This window comes from Cyrtonyx montezumae, unplaced genomic scaffold (assembly GCF_038088225.1).
Source record: "Cyrtonyx montezumae isolate F1298 unplaced genomic scaffold, pur_monq_1.0 scaffold_25, whole genome shotgun sequence".
Classification (NCBI taxonomy): domain Eukaryota; kingdom Metazoa; phylum Chordata; class Aves; order Galliformes; family Odontophoridae; genus Cyrtonyx; species Cyrtonyx montezumae.
In genome coordinates, this window is record NW_027071992.1 from 145,491 (window position 1) to 166,139 (window position 20,649).

A 20,649-nucleotide genomic window follows, 5' to 3' on the forward strand; every position below is an offset into this window, starting at 1 on the left:
ATGTGAGGTACTCTGTATATAGCATACCAGTGAAATGAGACCTAAAGGGAAATTCAGTTTTGTTAACCATTGCAGCTACTTCTATATTAACATATTATTCTATATTAAAACACACAAAACTTGGACAAGAAAAATTCATTCCATCCATACTCTAAGAAAATTCTGATCAAGTCTGTCTTCTGAGCCAAGAGAAGAAAGTTGTTGTCAGGGTACCAAAGAGTAGCCTTCCATACCACCAAGGAGATCATCAAGAAAACAGAGCCAGACACTGGTACAAAAACCAAACGTAAACAAAAGAGGAGGATACTGAAATTTTTGACTGGATGCAGAGAAAGACTTTCACTGTAGCACTGTACATTTCACTGCAATGACAGGTATGTAGAACATGCTGCTCAGAAACACTGGCCAGTTTTGGCTTTGAAGACTTGAAACCAGATGTAATAAAACCCTGACCACCCTGGACTGACTTCAAACTGTTCTCGCTGTGAGCAGGAGGTCGGACTAGAGGCCTCTTTCAATGTAAGTTATTCTGTGATCCCATTCATGAGGTCCAAGCCTTGAATCTGCTATAATTCCTCCAACTACTTAGATGAAGCAGTACCAAATTAAGTGTTGTCTGAAGCATCCAAACAGCTTTGTAAGTCCAGGCCTTTGACATACAGACAGAAAGAACTGGGAAACATGTGCAAGGATTCAAGTGCAGATGTATTTTATCTGAATGCCTGTATTATTTGAATCACGTACCACTAAAATATATAAGATATGATGTGATATATGCCATATGTAAACATGCTAACTTAAAAAACAAGGAACAGCAAAGGCTAAAAGGTTGCACAGAACAACAGTCAGTAATGGCAGGCTGGCAAGATTGTAGAAGGCAGCCTGAAATAAATCCCAGACATGCTTCCAGCACCTCTCATCTGAAGAAGAGACTTCTTCAGATTTCAAGTTGCTACAGTGGTTGAGCAGGATTAGCGTCAACTCTTACTGTCATTAGAAAAACAAGTAACACCACTAACTAAAAAAATTAACTAGTTTAAATCATGTTTTCTACTCATCCCTTAAAAGTAAGTGAACTTGTAAAATCATTAACAGTACTGAGGAGCAACCTATTTTTTAGAATTAAGCACCTTGGATTTGCACGTCATTCTGGATACTGCATGGGTATTCAGGTATCTTTTAGAAGGCTGAAAGCAGAAACTTATTATGTTGGTGCTGTCAGGTTCTCTTTGGATTTAAAAAAATAATATAGGAATACTAGCTGAACAAGGGCTGCAAAAAGAAAGTATATGATGAACATTACTATACCAGCAATAGTCAAGATAAGGTTTTAACAATTTATAGGACTAACAAATAATGAAAAAATCTAAACTTAGTAAGTGCTGTTCATAAAAATACAAATAACGCCTGTACAAAGAAGGTAAAATACAGTTCTTGAAATTTCAAGCTGAAGCAGCTTTTTTCTTTTTTTTGCAAGCCGAAGTGAAAGGAAAACAATCTTACCTTATCTAGCCTTTTTTGCCAGCTTTCTTCACGTTTTACCATGAGTTCAATGCAGTGAGATAGTGTAGCAAGGATTCCAGCAGTAGTAGCCTTGAAAGTTATAGCTTCACCTTTAAAGTCTATGCCATTAATTCCTTTGGGTGTCACATGTGGAAATACTGAAAACAAACAGAAACCATTCCACACCAACTGACAGCTGCCTTTAATTCAAACGAGCATCTTAAATGCATGGCTTATATTACAATTGTTTCAATATACTGTCTAGAAAATTGATTTAGAAATAAAAATCAAAAATCATCTGCAGCTATCCACAGGATAAGGAAAGAGATTCAAAAGGAATAATGCATCCCTTCAGCTTCATCTTGCTATACCGTATTTCAAGTCTGCTTGTAATGTGCTGTATTATTCTGTGCTCTGCAAATCATGTGGGTGGAGGGAGTGGTAATACTTCGTAACAATAGCAGTTTGGGAGCTTGAAGTGAGGCCTAAGACAGAGAAACCTCAACAGACCTAATTCAGTATTAAGAAAGGAGCAATTAAAAAAATGCAATTAAAGCCAAAATGTCATATTCAAAGTTGCTCTAAGCTGGTAATTATAGATTTTAAATCCACGAAGTAAAAAGGTATGATTTATATAAATGTATCAAATGTGTTGAATTATCCAAGTATTGTGGGTTTTGCAATTCCAATGACTACTTCATGCTGTCAACCAAGCCATCTGTTGCTAAGGCTATTTAAGAAACTTGAAACGTGTGACAAAAAAATTACCTATTATATGTCAAACTTACATACAGGTTGACAGAATAACAAATCAAATACCACACACTAATGTCATAAAGTATTAGAAAGCAGAAGTAAACCCACGTTGAAGCTGATTGAGTGCAGCAAGCTCAAGTACCTCCTGCAACGCCACAGTTAAAGCTAATGACTTATCACTCAGTTGGATAATGCACTTTTATTTAATTTTTCTTCTGTTTGTCAATTTTGTCAATGTGCCACTGTTACAGTGTAAAAACCCAAAATAAATATTTATGTTAAGTTTATCCAATAACTGCCTGCATGGACAAAGTAGAGCTCTCAAGGAGCTCTGCTCTTACAGGAAAGGGAAAAGCAATTGCTGTTCTCTAATGGTAGAATGCAGTGTCTGCACTTGAGGAACAGAAAGCAAACGTCACATGGTCTTAAGCAGTGGTGAAGTCTACAGTGGCTTCATACACTCCTCTCTCACAAGGAATCAAACTACTTTTTATTGGTTTTTTTTTTTTCCAAATACATGATTACAAACAATACAGCTCTTCAAATTCCCCAATAAACACGCAAGTTACGGTAAAACAGCTTTTTTTTTTATCACATGTTAACGAAGAATACACCCTTATAGATGAAGACGATAGGGGCTGGTCAGAAAATCTGTTTCAGAAATAATAATGAGCAAATCAGATCTCCCTCCCCCTAACAGCTGCAGAGGGAGTACAGTGGAGGCTGAGACTGAAAGTGGTATAAGTCTGCAAGGAGACAATGCAGGGGATTCACTGTGAATAATGAAATTAAACAACAGCTTCACACAAAAACTGCATTTTTGAGAAGCGTTAATACCACAAATTTGTCCCGCTGATGTACAGCATGTTCACCTGCAGGCTTACCAGCAGAGCTGTACTGCTTTATAGACCTGTTTTTCTCTTCAGTACATAATACTGACAGACATGCTGAAGAAAATCCACCAGCTGCAACACAGTAAATTCATTTCACAAATCTCTGCTGCAGTTTATTAGGGGAATGCAGCAACAAAGACTCATTTCCTGGAACAAAGACAGCTTTCGTTTAGCCTCAGCTACAACTCATTAATACTTTGATATGGTTTTGTTAATCATATTTTAAGTCTCTATTCAGTGATAAGTTTCAAAGTAGCAGTGACATGCACATTGCTTGCAATTTCACATAAACACAATCACAGAATTGTAGGGGTTGGAAGGGACCTACAGAGATCAAGTCCAACCCCCTGCCAAAGCAGCTCCCTAACCCAGGTTGCACAGGCAGGTGTCCAGGCGGGTCTTGGATGTCTCCAGAGAAGGAGACCACCACCTCTCTGTGCAGCTGTGCCAGTGCCCTGTGACTGCACTGTGAAGAAGTTGCGACGCACATCTGTGCAGAACTTCCTGTGCTTTGGTTTGTGGCCACTGGCACTTGTCCTGTCACCACACACTGCTGAGAAGAGTCCAGCCTCGTCCCTTTGCCTCCCACTCTGTAGATATTTATAGACATGGATCACATCCCCTGAATCTTATTTTCTTAAGGCTGAACAGACCCAGGTCTCTCAGCCTTTCCTCATAAGGGAGGTGTCCATGCCGTTTATCATCTTTGTTGCACTCTAATGGACTCTTTCTGAAAAGACCTCTGTCTTTTTTGTACCGGGGGGCTCAGAACCAATACTCGAGGTGAGGCCTCACCAGGGCAGAGTAGAGGGGGAGGATCACCTCCCTCGACTTGCTGGCCATTCTCTTTTTAATGCACGCCATGATCCCCCTAGCCTTCTTGGCCACCAGGGTACACTGCTGGCTTGTGGCCAGCCTGTTGTCCATCAGGATGCTCTCCTCAGTGATCCTCTCCAGCAGGTCATCCATCAACCTGTACCGGTGTATGCAGTTATTCCTCCCTAGGTGTAAGACTTGTTCTTACTAAACCTAATCTGGTTTCTTTCCACCCAATTCTCCAGCCTGTCCAGGCCTCAGCGAATGTAAGCACAGCCTTCCAGTGTGTCAGCCATTCCTCTCAGACTTGTATCATCAGCAAACTTCTGAGGGTGGACTCTATCTACTCATCAAGGTCACTGATGAAGCTGTTGAACAAGACCAGACACAGCACTGACCCCTGAATAACACCACTACGTAGAGGCCTCCAGCTGGACTCTGAGCCACCAATCACAACCCTCTGAACTCTGCCAGTCAACCAGTTCGCCACCTCACTGTCCACTCATCTTTTTCACATGTCCTCAGCTTTATTATAAGGATGTTGTAGGAGACTTGCTGAAATCAAGGAAGACTACATACACTGCTTTTCCCTCATCCACCCAGCCAGTGATGACATCACAGAAGGCCACCAGGTTGCTTGAGCACAACATCTCCCTGGTGAACCCATGCTGACCACTCCTGATAACCTTCTTCTCTTCCTACCGCCTGGAGATGGTATCCAGAACAAGCAGTTCCATCACCTTTCCAGGGATGGAGGTGTGGCTGACTAGCTTGAAGTTCCCCAGATCTTCCTTCTCACTCTTTTTGAAGATGAGATCAACACTGGCTATCCACAAGTCTTAAGCACCTCTCCCATTCTCTAAGACCTCTCAAAGATGATAGAGAGCAGTTCAGTAACAACCTCTGCCAGCTCCCTCAGCACATGCAGATGCATCCTATTGGGGCCAATGGATTTATGTACGCTGCTGTTGCTTATATACTTTTGGACCATCTCCTGCCTCACCAAAGGGGAGCCTTCCATTACCCAGACTCTCTAACCTCTGAAGTCCCAAGGGGGAGTTTCCACAGTGAAGACAGAAGCAAAGAAGGTGTTCAGTATCTCTGCCTTCTTTACCATCCCACATTACCAGAGCAAGCTCCTCATTTAGTAGGGGACTCACATCTTCCCTGGTCCTCCTTTTACTGTTGACATACTTAAAAAAAAAAAAAAAAACGTATTTCTTATTATCTTTCATCTCCTTTGCCAGATACAATTCCAGGCTGGTTATAGCCTTCCTCATCACATCCCTGCTGGCCCTGACAACATTCCTGTGTTCTTCCCAAGCAGACAGACCCTTTTTCCACATTTCACGGACCTTCCTCTTCCATTTGAGCTTACACATGATCTCCTTGCTCACCCACACAGGTCTCCCACCACGCTTGACTCATAGGGACGCAGCAATCCAAGGGTTAGAAGAAGTGCTGTTTAAATGCTGAACAACTCTCACAGAGGCCCCCTTACCTTCTAACACACCCACAGAATAGTTCCAAGAAGGTCCTAGAAGAGATCAAAGTCATCTCTCCTGAAGTCCAGGGTAGCAATCCTACTTTTTAGTTCATTTCTTCCACTCAAGAACTTTAATTCCCCCATCTTGTGATCACTATATCCCAAGCTGCCCCTGATTTTCACTTCCCTAATAAGTCCATCTATATTAGCAAGAACAAGGTCCATTAACACCCCACTCCCCGCCAGTTCCTCCACCACCTCAGAAAGTTATCTTCAACACATTGTAGGAACTGTTTGGAGCATGTGTACTGGCCACATTGCTTTCACAACAAGTACTGGGATAACTGAAGTCCCCCATATGAACCAGTGCCTGAGACTGTGAGGCTACTTCCAGCTGCTTGTAGAAGGCGTCATCAGCTTCCTCCTCTTGATCAGGGGGCCTAAAATACACACTGATAACAGCATCCCCCATTCTAGCTTGCCCCTTAATTCTCATCCACAAGCACTGCACTGGTGGTACATCACCCTGCCCCAGGTAGAGCTCAATACATTCTAGCAGCTCTCTCACATAAAGAGCAACTCCACCACCCCTTTCCCTCTTGCCAGCTTGCCTTTACTGAAAAGCACGTAGCCATCCAAGACAGCATTCCAGTTCCACCACGTCTCTGTGATCGCAACGAGACTGTGGCTTTATGACCACACGCAGACCTCTAACTCCTATTCATTTCCCATGCTGTGCATGTTAATATATAGACACTTTAGGGAGGCACAGGTATCCCTAAAGCACAGGTAAGCAGCAGGCACAGGTATCCCTAAAGCAAGATTTCAAGTGATGATTTCATGATGGTATCTCTTCTGAGAAGTCCTCACAAGATCCTACAGGACGACACAGAGGTTTTTCCCTACAATCCCCTACAGCGACAACGTCCCCCAGCCTTTCTCTGCCTGACTAACCTCCACTCTCTTCCCCCATCGAATCTAATTGACATCTCTGAGCTACTTGCTCCACCCTAGCAAGAAACATTTTCTCCCCTTCCTCCTTCATACCTAGTTTAAAGCTCTCACAATGAGCCCTGCCAGCTCCTGGGCTAGGATCCGCTTTCCCAGAGAGGTGTGACCCATCTGCAGCCATCAGGCCAGACAACTGAGTAAACTGTCCCATGATCAAAGAATCCAAAATTCCTGTAGTGGCTGAAAACCTGGTGTCACTAATTCAAAGCCTGAGCTTTTCTAGACTGCTCTGTATCCCTCACCACCCTGGAAGGGAGAGGAGAAAATACAACTTGCGCTCCCACTCCCTCGACCAACCGCCCTAAATTCCTGAAATCTCTTCTGATAATTCACATGCTTCCCTGAATGATTTAATCACTGCCTGCCTGAACCATCAATAATGGGTAACAATCAGAGGGGCGAACCAGACCTGGGAGGTTTTTGGTGATGTCCCTGACCCTTGCCCCAGTAAAGCAGCACACCTCCCTATGAGTTGGGCCAGGTCTGCATATCAGGCCCTTTGTTCACCTTAGAAGGGAACTGCTTACTACAATTACCCTTCTGTCTTTCTTGGTAGAGGCAGTTTCAAGGCATGGGGATGACTGCCTTGCTCTAATCCCCCTCTTAGATGGATTCTACCTTGCCTTCCCACTCACCTCCCCTTCAGTTTCCAACACTCCAAACATACTGCTTAGGGGTACCTGGAGAAGCAGGGTAGGTTGTCAGGGGGTGCGCCTGTGATTCTGAGCCAGGACTCTTCCAACCCCCCTCATCAATCAAATCTGTCCGACTATGGCAGGGCAGGAGGTCCACCACTTTTCTGAGGATATCTGCTAGCACCCTTCCCCCCTGGCACACCAGTGAGTCACTCCTCTAGTCAATCTCCTGCTCACACTCCCTGATGGCTCTCAATCTTTCCACCTCCTCCCTGAGTTCCACCACCAGGCTGAGCAGCTCATCCACCTGCTCGCATCTCGCATCTCACACATGTGGAATCCTGGCCACCCTTCCCCAGCAGCAGCAGCTCAGGCACTCTGTGCAGCCAGAGACCTACACTGCCACACTTCTGGGCAGGCCCTCCATCTCTGTCACCAAAGTCTTCTTGCGGTATACCCGCTGTCTGGCGGAGACCATGTTTGAACCAGTGGTTTCTGAGATTACTAACAGGAGAGCTGGTCTCCTGAGCAAAGGACAGCTCATATGCACCCTGTTGCTTGACCTGCCTCTCACACCTGCTGCTGAAGGATGGTATGGGCAGTGTGGGCTGTGCTCACAGCCTGACTTGTCTTCCATGTTGGCAGTGGGCAGTGACTCTTCTCAGCTGGTGTGTTACATGCTGCTTACAGCCTGGCAGCATGGTAAAGGTCAAGGAGTGGGCTGTGCCACCTCTGCTAGCTCAGCAGCCCACACACAAGCTGATAGCCCCCCAGCACAGTCACAGCGCTTTTGCGGTCAGCCTTTTTTGCTTTAGATCTCTTGCCCAGTGCAGTCTTTACCTGCCCTGAAGCTGGTCTCTGCAGCATTCTTCAAATTTCATTCAAAGTCAGCCATTTCACCCATTGTACAAAAACCTGGACAAAAATAAACTTGTAGAAAGTTGTAAACCTTATTTCTTTGAGGACTAGATCACTCAAGAGATTCCTTACTGTTTATGGGGGTACCTCTCAGGAAACATTTTTCTTCCCAGAACATGCCTGAAGATGACCACAAGCCCCACCTCAGTGACAGTTAAGCTTCAGAATATTAACAATATTTGTTCAGCTTCTCCAGATATAAAATCTGACATTTTTCCTATTTCTTCTTTATATGTCTCTTTTTTTTAAAACATGAACTACAGGATCTAATGTCTCAAGCTGAAATTTCCATCAGGACATCCACAGGGTTCAAGTAAAAGAATAATAGTAAAATTGTTCCTATTGAACTGCTCTTCTAGCTTGCTAATCAAGCTGTAGTCAACTGAAAAAACCTCTGCTATGACTTTTTTTCCTATTTTAAATTCAATTTCAGCATTTTGAGTCAAGTGATTCCTTTTTAATTATCCTGTGTCTTAAGCATTTTGCTTTACTTCTGAATCATTTTCTCCTTGCTTTCATGATAATGATCTTTTTTATATCATGCTCCTTAGCTGTTCTGTACCTCTACTCTTTTTGGATTGATCAGTTTTTACATCTTGTTCCTAAGATACTGCTTTCAACCCTTCTCCAGAAGTCTAAAACATAATCTGTTTGCTAAAAGCCATTTTCCAGTGAAATGGAAGATTATTTTTAGAATACAGTAAGTACAAACACAAAATTCCTTTTTCTATTTCATTTTATGCCACTTCTACAACTTATACCACTATACTAATTCTACATGAGAAAGAAATGGGTGGGAGCATTACCCACTTATTAAGTCATGTCTATTGTTGATCTTCTGTGGATGGCAGTAGGATTAATAGGATTACTTCTCCTCTAAGAATAACATAATTATTGCAGCAAATCTGGTGAATATTTTTCTTGTATCTGAAGAACAAGAAATTCACAAGTTTATATTTTATATCACGTTACCTCCTTCACCTTTGAAGATCCCTCTTCTGTCTTTAAAGAGGTTCCCACAGTGCATTTCACCCACTCTTACATGATTTAAGCCCAGACCCACTCATTTTTTCCAAGCAGATAGATGAGAACACTTCTTGATGAAGACTCCTACATTCCTAGGCTATTAAATCCCAATTGGTAAACACATATCAGCCAATGTCTCTGTCACGGTGTTATCCATGACAGTGACCCAAGGGAAACCGAGAAGGGAGAGAGGAGAGAAAGAAACTGCGTCAGTGGCCGGGGGGCCGCCCGAGCAGAGCCGCGCTCCGGGGGGGAGGGGCAAACAGCGGGAAGAGATGGGTCTACAAAAACAACGGCACGATCTGAGAAGGCACGGCAACTTTACTAAATATAATAAAACTGAACAATTGAGAGAGAGATAACATTTCCAACCCAAAAGCTGTGAGCTTACGTTAAGGAGGAACTGCAGGGGAAGCACACGTGCTGAACCTCCACGGCAGCCCAGAGGAACGCGCCCAGACCGAGCGCCGCCTGGCATCCGGTGCGGAGCTCCGCCCCTCTGCTGCTCCCACAGCAGTAACTCCTTCACTGCTGCGTGATGCTCTGATGTGGAATACCGGCATCAACACCACAAAACCACAACAGTCTCCCTCAGTGCTTCAATACAAGACCACTGCTTCAGTTACCAACTGATTTTGTAACCGGAAAGTGAATAATAAATTTCATCGTGCTTTAACACTGCATTAAAGGTTTCCCAAATGAAATTTTACATGTTAAATGAACATATATAGGACATATACCAAGAGTAATGCATATTTGAAAAACTGTTCTAAAAGTAAACTAAGCTGAAACTCCTACATCAACCTACAAAAATTAAGTTTGATAGATCTCTTTCAAAATGAATTACGCCATGAAACTAACTACTCACTAATGCTTTAAAAAAAACACTTCTCATTTTTCTGGAATTTCTTCTAGTGATTTAGAAGTCCTTAAAAATACAGACTCTCTATAAAGGGTTTTTAGAACCGTTAGACTTGTTTACAGGTCAGTATGGCAAACTTGCTTATATTTGCTGAGAAGAAGCACAACAGATTTACTCAAGAATTTCTAAGTTATACACTACTTCATCTCTGATACCAACACTATAATTAATCCTTAGCAGAGGAAGCACTTGTTGCCACCAAAAAATCAGTTCATATTATTCATTCTGGAAGTGTGTATAAAGTGCCTTCCATTTCCCCTCTATCCCATCCCTCATTGCAGCTACAGTGATATACTAGAAAGAGCAACTGCAGAGAGTCTGACTGGGATGGAGTTAACTTACCCCACAGCAGCCCACACAGTACTGCACTCTCCACCTGTAGCTAGAAGGCACTGACTGTAGCTGAGCAGCAAGCATGCTGCTTCCCCAGCTCCTCAAAGTCAGTAGGGCTGGGGTGGGCAAGAGATGGAGAGGGGACACTACTGGGACAGATGGCCCAAGATGACTGTATGGAATATCCCCTTTGGTATAGACAGTAAAATCAGCAATAAAGCTGGGAAAGGGGAAGGACCAGAGGAAGCTATCATTATGAAAGCATCTTTTTTTCCCCCCCAAGTAACTGCTATGTGTATCAAGTCCTTGCTTCCTAAGACATGGCTGAGTATCACATGTGGATAGGAAATAACCAGTTCCTCCCTATGCCTCTGCATGACTTTTGCTTGTTTTATTTTTCCTTTCATTAAACTGCTCCATAACTCAATCCATGAGCCTGTATTCATTGTATTTAGTTCCCATTCTTTGAGAAGGAGTGAAAGAGAAGTGTGATGGAACTTCTAGAGTCTACCAGTGTGAAAACATCACAAGCACTTAAATCCACTTAAGTCCAAAGAAAGCTGCAAGACATAAGAACCATAGGTCATCATAAAGAAAACAGAAGACACAGAAGAGGTTTATTTTGCCAACATATTTTCAAGTCCTTCACAAAAATGTTTAGGTTTAAAAAAAAAACACTTTAAAAGAAAGTACTTACTCCATCAGATTTTAAAGAGAGAGCATAATTTAAAAGCTCTGTGAATCAAGATCTAGCAAATACCTAAACTGTTAGCATCTAGTGAACAAACACTGAAATAACTTGTCAGGAAACAAGAGAGAATCTCAGAGAATGCAAATAGTTTTTAAATAAATATATAACTTCAGGCAGGCCAGATGTATGAGATTTTTCAGAAAAGGAGGACTTGCATGAGTTTCACATTCACTGCATGGATAGTGAAAGATGACTACAATTAATTCTTAAAAGATCTAAAAAAAACCAGATTTTTTTCATCACAACATTGGAAAATACAGTTAAAAAGTGGTGAAATTATGAGGAGAGAGTTAGTAACAACTGATTCAACAACTTAAGTCACAATGTAGCCACAAAAACAAAATGTTGACAACACTCACAAGAAAGACATAAGAGTTACAGTAGATAATCATAATTCATAGAATTGCTCAGGTTGGAGAAGACCTTCAAGATCATCAAGTCCAACAGCAACCATACCATACTACCCTACTTCTAACAACCCACCTCTACATCACGTCCATGAGCACCATGTCCAGATGATTTTTAAACACGTTTTGGGATGGTGACTCAACCACCTCCCTGGGGAGCCTATTCCAGTGCTTAACAATCCTTTCTCTGTAAAGAAGGTTTTCCTGATATCCAACCTAAACCTCCCCTGGTGCAACTTGAGGGTATTTCCCCTTGTCCTGTCACCAGTGAGAAGAGACCAACTCCATTCCCAATTGCCTTTCAGGTATTTGAAGAGAGCAATACGGTCTCCCCTCAGCCTCCTCTTTCCCAGACTGAACAGTCCCAATTCCTTTAGTCACCCATCATAAAGCATATTCTCTCTCTTCACAAACTTTGTAGCCCTTCTCTGGACCTGCTCCAGCAACTCAATGTCCCTTCTAAACACCTGAGGTAGAGCCTCACCAGTGCAGGGGGAAGACTACTTCCCTAGTCCTACTCACCACACCATTCCTGATTCAGGCCAGGATGCCTTTTGGCCTTCGTGGCCACACTGCTGGCTCATATTCAGCTGACTGATGATCAGTACATCAAGGTCCCTTTCTGTCAGGCAGCTTTCCAGCCACTCCTCCCCAAGTCTGTAGGGTAGCCTGGGGTTGTAGTGACCAAAATGCATAACCTGACACTTGGCCCTACTGAAGCCTCATACAGTTTATCTTGGCCCATTGATCCAGCCTATCCAGGTCCCTCTGTAGCACCTTTCTACCCTCTTGCAGATCAACACTCCCTCCCAGCTTGGAGTCATCTGCAAACTTATTGAGGGTGCACTCAATCCCCTCACCAAAATAATGATAAAGATGTCAAATTAGGAGTGGACCAGTACTGAGCCCTGGGGGATGCCACTCATGATTGGCCACCAACTGGATTTAACTCCACTGACCACAACTCTTTGGACCCAGCCATCCAGCCACTGTTTCACCCAGCAGAGCACGTGCCCATCCAAACCACAGGCAGCCAGCTTCTCCATGAAGATGCTGTGGGGGACAGTGTCAATGTATCAAGACAAATTCTCAATATTTTAATGACGCAACTGCTCCAGCAGAATTTTGTTGTGTTCAAAGTCACTTCTACTATAGGAAGTATCAACTTGACAGGCTTCCACTAATATTTCTGTGAATTAACTCAAGACAATCAAGAAAAACAGCTAATGACTGAATTTTAAAATGAACAAGGACTTCTGTAACAAATTTGCACAACTATTCCTACAGCTTTCTTCTCAGACAGAAGTATAAATATGTGAATTTTCAGTGAAGTTTAATATACTTACATTTTTCCCTACTGCTGTTACTGTTATGTAAAAAATCCCCATCAGAACGCATTGTAGGGAAATCATCTTCATCATCTTCTACAACTGAAATGGGGAGAGAAAGATAACATGTTAGAGGAGAAAAAGTTTTTTCAGTTCTTCAGTGGAAAAGAACATACTAGGAGCATATCCTGTGCTGCTTTGCTGTGGAAATTTTTGACAATCATGATCCTTCTGCCTTTTCTTTTTTTTTAATCCCCATCAGGAGCCACAGTGTTACTATGAGGAATAATTAGAAAATTTTTGGTAAGTGTCCAAAAGGAAGAAGGTTCTTTTGTAATTGGTTACGCAATGAGCCACAATTTAGTTCTTCTACACTTGAAAAATTGCAAAAAAAGAGTAATTGTTCATATCTACCATTTTTTCATTAAAAAAAATTTCAGAACTTCTTATAGTAAGAGAACAAACCCAAGGATAAATATTATTGCTCCAAGAAATGTGAATGAATATGAAAACAAGCTGTGCTCTCAGAAAAACTGTTCAGATACACAGATATCCTCACCTGTGTCTACTAGTATCTCAAGTGCACACTCAAGTTGTACAGTATTCTGCCTTCAGCCAATACACCTCTGAAGCATACAATATGGCAGTACCTTTGCCTTTATGTAAAAAACCATTGTTCCTATCAAACTAATATACTCAAGTGTTTTCCAAAATAACTGTAAGAGATACAGAAGTAAATTAACTTCATTTCATCTCATTAGGGAAAAAGTATTGTTGTATAACATCAAGTGCTCAAAAGATTTTTTCTTCAGTCAGGTTGTTAACTACAGGTTAAGAGCAAAGTTAAGCAGTTTAAGAAAATCCAACTACTGCAGTGCAAATACTTTAAAATTATTAGGCAGGAACATCTATGACTGATTAACATACTAAAGAGAAATTCAGTATTTCTTTTTTCCTTATATAACATCAAACACTATCAGAACCATTTGAACGGCTACTCCTTACCATATAGAAATCTAGATTCTAAGGAGGTCAGTGTTCCCAATAACAATTTTACCTTTATCCCTCTGGAGTTCATCTTTGGAAACTGCATCTGCACAGGCGTCAAAATATTTCTGTAAAGTATCAACTTGTCTACACAAGATGTCTCTAAACGTTTCCATTTCTGCAAGCTTCTCACGTAAGCTATGGCCCTTCTGAAAATACAAGAGAAAAACACTTCAAATGGTTCTAAATCCTATGCAATGGTTTAACAAAAAAAAGAATCTCTGGAGCCCTGAAGAACAGTCTTTCATATACACCAATGACCTTTCAGGTATCAATAGATATAAAATACTGTAAATGTTCAAAGGACATGATTATAAGAAACTAAATACAAGTGTTCCTTCCTCCTTTTCTTTTTAACCCCTCTGGTCTCAACTTTTCTTCTCTGTTGTGCTTGCTACTATAGAGCATTCAAAAAAGTAACAGTTTTGCTTAATCCCAAGTTTGCAGCTATTTGCTTGAAAATAGTCAGATCTAGTGTGCTCTTCTTCTGCTCCCTCAAGAAGCATAGCCCACTCAAACTGAAGCATTAAACATTTTATACACAAGAGACTGGAAAAGTCATTTGTTAATAGGTATTAACGATCAACTCTTAAGTCACAGGACCAGCATATCCTTTAAGACCTTGTATTCTCAGGAGTACACTGTGAAAGTTTTGTATTCTCAGGAGTACACTGTGAAAGTTGTATTCTCAGGAGTACACTGTGAAAGTTGTATTCTCAGGAGTACACTGTGAAAGTTGTATTCTCAGGAGTACACTGTGAAAGTTGTATTCTCAGGAGTACACTGTGAAAGTTGTATTCTCAGGAGTACACTGTGAAAGTTGTATTCTCAGGAGTACACTGTGAAAGTTGTATTCTCAGGAGTACACTGTGAAAGTTGTATTCTCAGGAGTACACTGTGAAAGTTGTATTCTCAGGAGTACACTGTGAAAGTTGTATTCTCAGGAGTACACTGTGAAAGTTGTATTCTCAGGAGTACACTGTGAAAGTTGTATTCTCAGGAGTACACTGTGAAAGTTGTATTCTCAGGAGTACACTGTGAAAGTTGTATTCTCAGGAGTACACTGTGAAAGTTTAAATCCTCCTTACAGGTTTGATTTTTCTTGCCATCAGAAGACAGTATAACTTAAAATGGACAGCTGCTCAGAGGCATGCGAGAGTTTCCTGTATGATCTTTTCTTCATCACATACAGAATTACGCAGTAAACCAAAGTTGCTATTCTTTCCTCCAGTTGTGTGAACAAGTCTTCACATAACATATCCTATTCTCATGCGTTAAATGTCTTTTTTACATATCCATATTAAGAAAACATTATTCACTAACCTTGAACGAAGAGGTGGATGTTGCAGAATATCCACTTGCTCCAGAAACAAGAGACACCATGGAGCCATGGCGGCGTAAACTTGATTCTGATCCGTAGCCAGATTCCGTCTAAAAAATACAAACCATACAAAAAATAGTAGTGAGGTTTTCAATATGAGAAGAAGCCATAAAAGCAATTAAAGTCACTTCCCCTAGAAATCTTGTTTCTTGTCAGCATGTATTGTGCAGTGTGCCTGCACAATTTAATCTATTTTTTGTTATCATAATGATTCGGAAAAAAAGCAGCTACCTACAACCTATTATGCATCCATCAAAAGTGCAAAAACCATGTATTTAACGGTACAAAAGAAGGAAACTTTCAATTACTTTGCTATATGTGCTCTCCGTCATGCAGTTTTCACACCACATTTACAGAACATACAGTATTCAATAATTCCTCAGAGTTGAGATCAATCTGAAGGCAACTAAACAGCCTCGGGTAAACCTTTCCAGTTACTGAAACAGTGATTTTTAATTTTCAGAAGCAACAAAATAAGCACGGATCGCAGAAAAGCAGATAATCACTGCCAGTAACTTTTCTTGTTCCAGACTTCCTCAGCAATATTCTCTGTATTAAACTGAAATTGATTAAAAAAGAATTAACACAAACAAAAGGAAGAAGACAGTAAGATTTAAATAATTTAATATTACAAAAAACAAAGACTATATTTTGAATTAAATAGCATGAAAACAAAAATATTACGTTTCATTAATTTCTTTACAAATAAAACTAAGCGCAGATATTGAGGAACTGAAGGAAAAATATTTCTCTGTGCATTCAAGTAAACAGAACAACCTTGGAGAGAGAATGCACAAAAGAAACAAAGTGCTCAGAGTAATATCTGAAATGCTGTTAACAGATTAATTTGATCAGTACAGAGTGATAACATTGTGAAGGATCTTTGGAAGGAAAAAGAAATGAGGTAGCACAAATCCTGAAGGAGAAAGGAGACTGTGATAGAGAATGAGTAACAAGAAACTACAGGCAATAAAGTTCTAGTTGTTCCTAGAAAAATTTAGAAGCTGCCTTGGAAAGTGCTGATAAATAAAGCACGTGAACGTACAGAGTGTTAAAAATGGGGAGTAATGAAAAAGTATTCTTTCAAGCATTACTTGAAACATCAGTATCTGGACAATGTTTGAGTTAGAAAGGAACAATAGCAGAGAAATTCCATTTTGTGGAAATGAAGGTATGGCTGAAGAGTAGTTAATGCAGTACCTGAATGAACGTGACTATGAGATTATTCAGAAAAACACAAGCAAGAAAGAGTCTATCTGGCTTGACTGAAGAATGAGACTGAAGACAAAGAATTGAGGAAACAGAATAGACTTAAAAAAAACCAAAAAACAGAATGAGTACCAAAACCAGAAAAGAAGTTGAAAAATAAATATGACCAAGAAATACAAGTGTAGCTAGAAATCACTAATCTAGAAGCCTTGCCTTTAAGAAGATTAAATGATTGACTTAAACAACACAACAACAACATAAAAGGAGGCATTTGTAAATTTGAAAGATTTTATATGGCATGTCTTTAAGTTCGTTGCCGAAACTTACAAAAGCTAGAGAAATATTATAACCTATTTGACATATAAGTTTATGTTTAATGATAGCTTAGAGTAAAATGACAATGCAAGAAGCAGTTTCCTTAAGTCAAACTTTAAGGATGTAAACATAATTTAGTCATATGTTACAAACCCTGCATTCAAAGCTATTTTACAGTAACTAAAAGTCCTAGAAATATAGCTATAATAGTATAGCAACAAAACAGCTAAAAGCTCAGTTTCTCAGAATTGCCTACTTTTTTTAAAGCATGTCTTTAAAACATCCATTGCAGTAGATGCTTTATTAAGAACGTTCATGTTGGATATAGCAGTAAGCTTTTTTTTTTTGGTAATATATTTGGGATAATGAATCACATTTTGAATTGCAACGCACTTAGTCTTACAGTACAAAGCTTACAGATTTTACCTTACAGATTTTCTGGATTTTAAGCAACCAAATTCTATAGCTTTGATCAGTTTTCTTAAAATAGCCAAGGAAGAGCTTTTGGCTTTTTTTTTTTTTTTTTTTTAAACAAAGTTTGAGCCCTCTAAGGATTTGAGGAGTGAAATCAAAGCAGGTAAGGGAATGAAAATAATTTAAAAGTACAATTAAGACCTTTAGGCATACAATACTACTATTTCACCTCAGAAGTGTTTAATAAGCATAAACCTCAAGACAGTATTTTATAGTTAGAAAACACCTTGGTTTCTCATAAAGTATTTCTGCTAACATTTCCTTTAAACACAAATCCAAACAAAATTAACTGTTCTGTTGTCAGCTTCACTGTTTACTTAATCACACACTACAAATATTAAAATGATTCTGAATGTGTTCTTACTACTGCCAGTTTGACAGTAGGGTCTTATTTAATTTCTATTTAAGTTGTACTAGTTAGAAAGAAGGGAAAAAGTTTCTACAGGATATGACTTCACGAACAGATTAATTTTAAAACTTAGTAATATCCAGTGTATTGCAGTCGGTATTTTAATGATAAAGAACAGATGAATACTGAATATCTTCTCCAAGTGAGCAAGACACATGTATGGAAAAATGAGAGACTTAAGCTTAGTAAGTGAAATTTTAGAATATCCATACCTTAAGATTTAATCAAGGTCCATTTTGCTAGTACTGCTATAGAGCTTAGAGGAAAAGATAAACCTCAGAAGTAGAAAATCTTGTGACTTACATTAACTTAAATTCTTTTCTTCTAACATTATCCTTACAGTTAAAGCCCATTTGAATTAATTCACAAAAAAGCTGAATAGAAAAAGAAAAGCACAACTCCAATCCATACTGTTGTTTAAGCATGATTTTTTTTAAAGGTATCTTCTCAGCAGTACATTTGACAGTCATTTGTGCTCATGTTTAAGCAGTTTATGTTTCAGAATTTAACAGCAACCTATAAGCTTGCAAATCATGCCAACTCTAAGATACTACATGAAAAAGCATTTAGAGAGTTTTAACTCTTTGCAACCAAGAAGCAAACACACTGAACAGCACAACATGAATGCGAAGCATCTGCATTTACAGATGGCATTCACAAAGCTCGAATGTTTGATTATGTTTTAATAATCAAAGAGGAAAAAAAAATCAAGACTAAGAATACTTATTCATTAGAAGAAAAGAGAAAATAAGTATTGCTTTATCACTGATGCAGAAACAAGTCATCCAGCTCACAGCAGGCACATGCAAGCAGATTAACACAAACAATGGAAGAATGCACCATGCAAAGCCCCACCATTCTACTACGGCAACATCTAAACGAGAGCAGGTCACTGTCGCATTTATGTCTTGCAAAGCAGAACATCATTAACTATTCACTGCAGAAATACTCAATTACATTGAGAAGAGGAATCTTGACACAAGCTTCTTCTGTTTACAAATTTTTTAATTTCCCAGAGTAAAAAATTGGAAAAGCAAGTAGAGTCCATATGATAGTACTAACAGTCTCTGCTTGAAAACAAAAATAACTCTCAGAAGTAGTACTGATTCATAGCATCAAGCACTAAGGCTAAATTACCATGCCCAGTATACAGATGCAGTTCTTTGAAATTCCATGCATGCATCATAGATTTAGACGCATTAAAACTGGCATTTGTTAGTACACTGCAACGGCTTCAGCTTTTTAAGATGCTGCATGAAATCCAGTAATCCTTTCAAAATGTTTTTTCATTATGAAGGGTGAGAGGAAAGAGTCACATTAACCACGGCTTCATGTGATTCTTTACCGGAGCAGGAGCTGTTATCAGTAACAAGGCAGTGCATCAGAAAAGCTGCTTTTGGTAAAATTGTTCAAGTATTCACAGAATCATATTGCAGATTTCAATTATAGCTCACACTGATCCGCAAGTTAAGGATTTCCTAAAGTGGGTCAGTAATCCTCCACAATAAAGCACAGACTCGCAGAAAAGCTCCTCCACTTAAGGATCAAATAAAGCAAATTATTGTCCCATGTCTTCCAGAATTCTTTTGATTATGCCTTTTTTAGTGCGTGTCAAGTGCTTCAACCTATGTTTGTCCACAAAGGCAGTTATTTTCAGCTAGCACCATAAATTATTTAATATTTTACATAACGCAAGCAGCTCCTCCCTCTAAGACATAAGACTCACCCTAGGAGGTGATGAAACAGACATTAGGATATAGCAACTGTAATCATGTTTTCTGCAGTATTTCTGAAAAAAATATACCACTCAAACATTAAAAAGATAAAGCCACAGTAACTAAAACAAAAAAATGGAAAAGACTCCAAGAAAATAAGAGAAATGTGAAAGAGCTAAAAGGTACTATGAAGGACTTGGCACAGACTAAACAGAACAGATTTTCTGTCCGACATGCATAATCCAGGAGTGATTTTCAGGCTGAGTATTTCAGCATGTACTTGAAGAAAGAAATGATATTGCTAACATGACCCAAGAAAAGAGTACATAGGAATTGAAGGCACTTTGGGATGCGTTTCTGAGTGCTGAAGCTAAAATAGCAATTAACACACATATGTAGGTCTGCTTTATCAATTGTCCTACAGGCTCTAGCAATGGAAGTCTAGGATTTTGAAAGCCAGATGACTATTAGGCAGCAGGAAGGCAAAGACAGGAATGTCACAATCCAGGTCACAGCAGCTTACAGCCCTCCTGAGCACAGTACAGTAGACTATTAAAAGGGCAAAAAGCTGAAAATGCTCCAACATGAACTTTCTTTGCAAGTGCAAAAATGGGAAAAGAAATCTAGACTTTTCTGCTGCTAACACTGATCAACACTGCAATTCTGCTGTGAAAAAGCATATTACATGCCCAAGACCAATTGAAATTCTGAGTCAGAGAATAAGCATAACAAAGTTATGAGAACAGACACTATAGCAATAGTGCAGCATTATGATTATGGTAACTGCTATACCCATTGCTTTGTCTAATTAATAAGATCTTTTGGGTCATTACTTCTCAAACTGTATATTTTGAAAAGCCACCATACAAAGCCACCATACAAAAGCCACCATACAAATGATGAGCAACTTCAATAGCTGCAAAAGCTAGAGTGGTGCAGAGATTAATAAGCCCTGGAACCACAAACTATTGCAGATTTTAAAATAAGACTGAGGAACTGGCAATCAGAGGCAAATAACTTGACTTTGAGAAGTCTTTATCCATGTAGTTCATACCCATGTTTAATTACATAGATGTATAGTGTTTTTCCACAGCGTTTCTTGACTGTTATTTTGCACACAAAGACGATTCACTAAATACTACTCAGTAGCTTTAAATGCTGAGATTCCAGACCAGATTAACCGAGAGGAACAGGTGATCCAAACAGATAAGAACAGGCAGGATGCTTAGGAGACCAAATCATGGAGTCTACAAAGAGTGCTAACAACAAAAAGCCTTCAAGATTTTGCTTCTCAGATTTAGGAACCATGAGGAA

The 20,649-nt window shown here is 39.8% G+C and overlaps 1 protein-coding gene across 2 annotated transcripts in view; it reads right to left on the minus strand.

Annotated features, from left to right (window-relative positions):
• Positions 1-20,649, minus strand: part of CERT1 (ceramide transporter 1) — a 76,836-nt gene that overhangs the window by 17,513 nt on the left and 38,674 nt on the right. For both annotated transcript variants that reach the window (XM_065739800.1, XM_065739801.1), the window contains exons 4-7: positions 15,156-15,263; positions 13,843-13,981; positions 12,804-12,887; positions 1,504-1,661 (exon numbers count right to left, since the gene is read on the minus strand). In XM_065739800.1, the coding sequence (XP_065595872.1) occupies positions 1,504-1,661; positions 12,804-12,887; positions 13,843-13,981; positions 15,156-15,263 (489 nt within the window). The remainder of the gene's footprint in view (positions 1-1,503; positions 1,662-12,803; positions 12,888-13,842; positions 13,982-15,155; positions 15,264-20,649) is intronic.